At 39.5% G+C, this 7,685-nt stretch overlaps 1 protein-coding gene and 1 non-coding gene across 2 annotated transcripts; both read right to left on the reverse strand.

The window, feature by feature from the left end:
- Positions 1 to 3,466: 3,466 nt before the first annotated feature.
- On the reverse strand, positions 3,467 to 3,602 carry LOC132662654 (small nucleolar RNA SNORA18). Its single transcript, XR_009602669.2, has one exon. It is a non-coding gene; the product is annotated as a small nucleolar RNA SNORA18 (small nucleolar RNA).
- A 2,589-nt stretch (positions 3,603 to 6,191) lies between these two features.
- Positions 6,192 to 7,124, reverse strand: LOC132662495 (olfactory receptor 4C16-like). Its single transcript, XM_060607950.2, has one exon. It carries the CDS (start codon positions 7,122 to 7,124, stop codon positions 6,192 to 6,194), a length of 933 nt encoding a protein of 310 aa, XP_060463933.1.
- Positions 7,125 to 7,685: the final 561 nt, after the last annotated feature.

A 7,685-nucleotide genomic window follows, 5' to 3' on the forward strand; every position in this document is an offset into this window, starting at 1 on the left:
TGTGTCTTTGACCGGCTATGATTTTGGGTAAGATGCTTATCTCGCTGGAATTTAGGTTCTTCACCTATAAGTACAATTATTTTACCATACTTAAGTAACATGTATTCACTGTTATTATTATAATCATTTATTTATTCATTATTATTATTAGAAACTTTCTGATGCAATTTTGGAAGAAACTTGGAAATATCTACGGGACAAAGCATTCAGATCACAATCTTTAGAGTGAAGGCATTGACATTTAAGGATGAAACAAGACAAATAGCTCAATGAGCAAAACTCTGTGATAATGAAATTTCAGTTCCTGCTTCCAGCACTCGTCCATGGTGTTGACATGTTCATGCATGCAGCCAGCTTGCTATAGCTGAATTGACTGTGTAAGATATTTGATGAAGATCATATACTTAGTGGGATTCAATGATTAAATTGATATAAAATGTTACTTATATTTTTCTCCAAGACTATTCCACACCTAAGAAGATGTCACATTTTTCTCAGGGATAACATTTGGAGGAGGGTGTAAAGGTGGCATATTTAATAGATACGGGAACACCATCCCCAGCTTGGAGATATTGAGTTATACATTCTCTGACTCTTGGGTTAAAGCTGTAATTTTTTCAAAACTCCTTCACCACTGTGACAGACATAATTCCAAAATGCCCCTCAGGATCTCCTGCCCTATCCCCTGGGATTATAAATGTGGTGATATGGCACAGGTTAAATGTTAAATGTTGAATTACATGTCAAAAGGGATTTCAAAAATGTAATTAAGGTTATTGATAAGTTGACTTTTAGTTATATGTTTGGATCTTATCTAATCCCTCAAGTTCTTTACAAACAGAGGATTTTTCCTGACTGGCAACGGAAGAATAAGTTAAAAAGATTCAAAGTACAATCGGAAAAAAATGCACCATTCCTGGCTTTGAGGACAGAGGGAGCACACGCAGAGACCTCTGGAAGCTGAGAGTCACCCCCCACCCCCACCCCCGCCCCGACTGCCAGCTAGGAAATTTCTGGACACCAGAGACTCCATTTTGAAGTTCCATTTTCCTTTCTAACTAATTAACTCTTAAACTGGGCCATCGCAGTCATTGTTTTACATGTCGTTGCTCGTAAAATCCAACAAAACAACTGTCACTCAGACTATAGCACTGTTGGCAAGAAGTTTATGAGAACGGGAAAATTAACTACAGCATGGTGGGAATAGTTTTGTTTAATACCATCAGTAGAATCATCAATTAGATAGTAATCAAAAGCTGTTCCACCTCAGCATCATTTTTTTCCCTCCTGTTTTTTTATCTAAATTTTGTGATTAGTCCCTCCTTCTTTCTCATAAAAACCTCTTGCTTTCCCCCCCCCCCACTTTTCCTGGTTCCACCAAAATCTGTACTCCCCAAATTGCAATTCTGAGACCTCAAATAAAGGCCTGTGTACTTTTTCAGGTTTGCTCCTCTTCTCACTTGCAACAATAATGAGGGGACCTTGACAAGACAAGGTCTATTGCTCACAAGTCACAGCGGGTACATCACATACCTGCATGATGGTGAAAAGAGAGTATAAAATAGGCAGAGAGGGAAAGGATAGGACTTGAGGTCCCTGGGTGGGGAAAAATACATATTTGGGAACAATGCTGGGAGCCTCTGACCACAGCCAACTCCCTCGAGCACAAGGTTCCTCTTTAAAATGTAAGACACCACCAACTCCCACTCAGGTTTCCCTCAGGAATTTGACAAAAGACCTAACTAAAAATGAGTAGTAGACAATAAAATGTAAGACCCACAAGGAATGATATGGCCCTAGACCACCCCTCGTACAATGGAAACGAGCCAATGAAAATGGGATAACGAGACATTTAGAGTTACCTAGACAATAGGGGCAGGACCTGAGAGGAAACAAAGGAGAATGAAGCAGGGGTCTGGGCGGGGGAGAGGGGGACCGAAAAGTTGTAAAACAAAGACCTTTGCCTATAGTCGCAAGCATTCACTTTCAGATGTCCCTCTCCGCAAAGAGAGTGTTCATACTATTCTTCCTTTCTCATCTTATACTCTAATAAACTTTTGCCTGCTGCTCATTTTCATTCTTCGAGGCAGCAAGACAATGAATCCTGGGTACCGAGGTAAAAAATCCTGCAACACCAGGGGCCACACAGTTTGGTCACAGGTACAGAGACAGAGAGAGAGACAGAAAGAGCTTGCTAGTCTGAGGTTCTGCCTTTACTGGGGTCAAGAGTGGAGTACCCAGGGTTTGGAGGTGCACTACTGGTGAATTTAAAACATGAGTGGAATTTTTTTTTAATTAATTAATTAAATTTAAAAAGGTTGCCTGGTTGGCTCAGTCAATTGAGCGTCCAACTCTCGATTTCTGCTCAGGTCACGATCCCAGGATTGTGGGTAGAACCCAGTGTTATAGGCTCTGCACTGAGCACGGAACCTGCTTGAGATTTTCTCTTTCCCTCTGCCTTTGCCCCCTCCTCCATTTGTGCAAGCTCTTTCTCTCTCTAAAAATAAATAAAAAATAAATAAAACATAAGAGTGGGATTAAAGTATGGGAAGGAAAACACAGGGCCACTCAAATGGTCAGTTGTAAGCCACACAGGGCTTTCCCAAGGAGGAGTTCATAGGCTAGGCAGCCTGGCTCTCCACCTCGTTGTGTAGTTGGTGGGCATTGTGTTCATTTCAGATGGGATGCCTTTGAAATGGATGTCTCAGCAATCAAAGCTTAATATCGTCGTAATCAAAAACGCCAATTGTCAGGCACTCACACTACTTCGAACTAAGGTAACACTCTGAGGTACCGGGGATGAAGATTCCAACATAACTTCTTCTTGTGGGACACATTATGGTGGTTTTGCAGTTCGGTTATCACAAACAACAGTTTTGAGTCGCTATGAACAGCTGTGTACAGGTTTTTGTGTAAACATAGGTTTTCATTTCCCTGAGATAAATGCCCCGAAGTACAGTGGATAGATTGTACGTAAAATTTTAGTTAACGTACAGTGCAATATTAGGTGGCAAACTGCATCGAGAACAGTGTATTATCACTGAAGGGAAGTTATACCATTCTGCAACGCATGTGGAGAGGTGCTTAAGAGCACTCGTAATAAAGATGCTTCTAAGAATGCTAAAAGCACAAACATAAAAATCACACACACATACATACGCACATACCCTATGCTCAACCCTCAGTTGCCATGTCCAGCTGCAATCCTTTTAGTTGGACTTAGTTTATCTCCAGTTGACTATGGACGCACTGATGACTTCCCGATGGTATACTTTTCCACCCGGAAACTTTGGGATCTAATTTCTTCACGCAGTTTACATTAGGGCCCCCTGAATAAGAACTGAGTTCCCATCGTATTCACCCCTCAACTAGCACACCCAAGACTAATACAAACTTTGAGGAGATGCCAATACCTAAGATTTAAAACATAAATAGATAAAAAGTAAGTCTTTTATGCTTTTAGAAGCTACATCTTATAGTTCTTTTCCACAGACCAAACAAATAAATTCCGTGAGTAAAACAAACAACATAGTTATTTGACGAGGCATCTCCAATGATGTGGGTCTGCAGGAAAAAAAAAAAACATCAGGATAGACCTCAACTCCAGACTTCTGCTTCACCACTCTTAGATAACATTTCCCCATCATGAAGTGCTCCCATAGGTCACACGTGTGACATATGATGTACATAGAGACATATGATGTACATAGAGACCATATAATGCCCTCATGTATGACATGTCCTTCTAGAGCAAGACTGGATTTTCCTGCTTGGACTTCCCTGTGACTTGCAGCTGGTTAGATGTTTGGAAACAATGAGGACTATAAAAGAAAGCTCCAGAGGAAACCAAATATCATTTTTTGACAACTTGTACAGATGAGATCATCACAAGGTGTCTAGGCTAGAGAAGAGTGTCGTTTCTCCTCTTTTGAGGGAGACAGGGCTACTTGTGACAACCAAGAGGATGAAAGATAATCTATGCCTTCATAGTTCTCACTCTTTCCCCACACAAATGTGTCTACTTTCGATATCAGAGTCCCACTCTTTCCCCATAAGAACACTGACTTAAAAAAATATCCTGGTGAGGTTGCACACTCCGTCAGCTTTGCAATTCCACCATCTTCATTACAAAATTCGGAATTGGAATTAGATCATACACTCTGTTGGCAAGAGATATGGTGATGGTAGCCACAGGAGCTCCATATTAGAAGCATGTCCAGAAGACATGTTGGATAGAGTGTCTCTGGGGAAGCACCTAAATTGGATCCAACATACACCCCTTTTCATATTTTCCTTGTCTAGAAATAGAACAGGACTTTAACTAAAACTCTGCCAACTAGAATCTACTCATGTGTAAACCTTCCAAGAGCAAAATCAGCAGCTGCGATCAATGATAAACTGCTTGAGATGGATAAACTCTGGATCTGAAAAATAAAAGTGATGTATATATGCCACTAGTGTTCATTGTGGAATTCACAGAGGGAATTCCATTCCCACACAGAGAAATAATTTTTTTTTCAAGCCAAGAAGCTCTTTTTTTATTTTATTTTTTTTTCATTTTAATTAGGTTCCATACCCAGGATGGGACTTAAACTCGCAAGTCAGATATCAAGAGTCACATGCTCTACTGACTGAGTCAGCCAGGTACCCCTCGAGCTAAGTAGTTCTAACATTCCTGGTACAACAAATTGAATACAAGTTCGGTAATCTTTTTTTTTTTTTTTTTTTTTTTTTTCAACGTTTTTTATTTATTTTTGGGACAGAGAGAGACAGAGCATGAACGGGGGAGGGGCAGAGAGAGAGGGAGACACAGAATCGGAAACAGGCTCCAGGCTCCGAGCCATCAGCCCAGAGCCTGACGCGGGGCTCGAACTCACAGACCGCGAGATCGTGACCTGGCTGAAGTCGGACGCTTAACCGACTGCGCCACCCAGGCGCCCCAACAAGTTCGGTAATCTTAACATAACTTAGTAGTTTATAAATAAAAATATGTTTGAAATAAACAATAATACTCATGTTAAATTTTCTATATGGATAAAAATACAAATAAGAAAACAGGTTGAAATTGGAAAGATTCTTAGTGATCATATACTTCGATAGTGCAATGTTGTCAGATGGTGACAAAAGTGACGGGTGGTAATATCCCTCTCTACTGCATACAGTTTTCACCCAAAAATCTCAGTCCCTCTAAATTACCATCATTTTGGATTATATTAAAACTCACTAAAATAATTCATATCTGTGATGTAGCTATATCTGTCTCAAAGCCTAAAGAGACTCATCTGAGTTATGACATTCTTTCTTTATCAGTTATTATATTCAGATTCCCTATTTCAACCATCAACTGCTTGTACACTTTACTTCTAGACCACATGACTATATCTACTTAATTTGGGACACCTATGCTACAACCATAATACCTTAGCAGTATAAAGAATTATTATAATTTGTATGACTCAAGACAAACTTAATGCTTCTATAAATCAGAAGGGACAATTTTAGAAGCAAAAAGTTTTTACAAAAAGAATAATAATCTGAGTACAACCCCAACAATCAGAACCTTCCTAAGGTGAAAAGATTCCTTCAGAATGGTGAATATTCACACTGTGTTCTGTCACTGTTCTAGAAGGATCTAGATAAATAGGAGAAGAATTCAAAGTATAACCCCCAAAATAGAAGGGAGATTACCCTAGATTATAGATTATCCCTTAAAACACAAAGATTTTATTATTATTTGAATCTGGTGCTTTCTGCTTAGTCATGAAGAACAAACAAGCTAAAGGTCTATGATCAGAAATTATGCGATTCAACAGTTTAATTAAGAGAGCCAATTGAAACAGAAAAAACCTTCCAGGCTGTGGTTATAAGCATATAAAAGTGTAACTATAAACAGAAGTCAACATGAAGAAGGGCATGGAAAGCACCATATCAAGATTACAGTGATACTAGGCAGTCAAGAAGGCAGAGGCACAGCTGAACATCTAAGGCACGAGTCTTTCCACGGTTGTTTGTACCTGGTGCTGTCTCTTCCCATCCATGAAACTGACTCAACACTGACCAGTGTGTATTTTCATTCCTGAAGGAATTAATTCTCATACCTCCTGATTATGGTAACATCACAATAAAAAGATAACATTCTCTGTAGACTTCTAGGCAAATCCAGACTATGAAGAAAATTTTGAAGATCCCACTCATCTTTTGTCATCTAAGATTAACTTCTTCTTCCATAACTTCCTCATGGCGTTTTTCACTTCTGCATTCCTCAGTGTGTAAATCAGAGGATTGATCAAAGGTGTTCCAAGTGTATAAAACACAGCTATCATCTTATCCATGGGGAAGGTGGTTGCAGGGCGTGTGTATATAAATATGCAAGGACCAAAGAACAAGATGACCACAATGATGTGGGAGACACAGGTGGAGAGGGCTTTTCTCCTCCCTTCAGCACTGTGGTTTCTCAGAGAATACAAGATATTAACATAGGAGCACATCAGCATGACAAAACTCAGGGTACAAATGGCCCCGCTATTGGACACCAAGAGTAGGTTGATTACGTAAGTGTCTGTACAGGCGAGCCTCAACAATGGCTGCAAGTCACAAAAATAGTGATCGATCACATTGGGACCACAGAAGGGTAAACTCAAGGCCAGAAAAATCTGAGCTAAAGAATGTACACAGGACCCCACCCAGGCCATAGCCACCAGCACAGCACAGACTCGTTGACTCATGATGGTTGTGTAGTGCAGGGGCTTACAGATGGCCACATAGCGGTCAGCGGCCATGAGGATAAGAATGAAGATCTCCAGGCAGCCAAAGAAATGGAACGAGAAGACCTGTATCATGCACTCACTGAAAGAGATAGTGCTCTTCTTCAAAAAGGCATCCACAATCATTCTAGGGGCTACAGAACTACAGAAACAGGTGTCAGATAAGGACAAGTGGAAAAGGAAGAAGTACATTGGACTCCCGAGGGCCCGGCTGGTCTTGATAGTAGTAATGATCAGAAAGTTACCCAGCAATGTCCCCAAATAGAAAAGCAAGAAAGTGACAAACACTATTTTCTTCCTAACAGGATCCTGGGTCAACCCAAGGAGAATGAACTCTGTCACATTATTATTCAGCCGCATGATTTCGCAAATGAGGAGAAGGCTGAGTGGGAAGTGGTTGATCTACAAAAAAAATAAAAGAATTAATTCATGGTGTGACGTGTGATTTTATGGACTATTTTAAGAAAAATAAATATTCTTCATCATGAATATTTTAGGGGTGGGTCGCTTCTTATAAGTCACTTCAACACTTTGTTCCTCAATTTATAATGAGAACTTCATAGGTCATTTTAAGTCTCAAACAAGCTTGTTAAAGGTACACAAGCTTGTATACAAGCTTGAATATAAGGATACAATCCTTTAGATACAATCCTTTGTAGCATTTAAATGATTCTGATTAATTTGTACAATTCAATGAATACAATGTGAAAAGACATGGGTCAATTTTATTAACTTCATTATTTTTTCGTATTTAATAAATCTTCAGGCACATGTTTTGATGGTGTATTACCTGGCATTTTGGATATATTTGACTGCTGCTGGAGGTTATAAATATAAAATCATAATATAAATATAAAATCACAACCCACTTTCATACCATAAAGAACATCTTTATGCAACTATTTATCACCATATATTTGT

The sequence above is a fragment of the Panthera onca genome, chromosome D1 (genome assembly GCF_046562875.1).
Source record: "Panthera onca isolate mPanOnc1 chromosome D1, mPanOnc1 haplotype 2, whole genome shotgun sequence".
Classification (NCBI taxonomy): Eukaryota; Metazoa; Chordata; class Mammalia; order Carnivora; family Felidae; genus Panthera; species Panthera onca.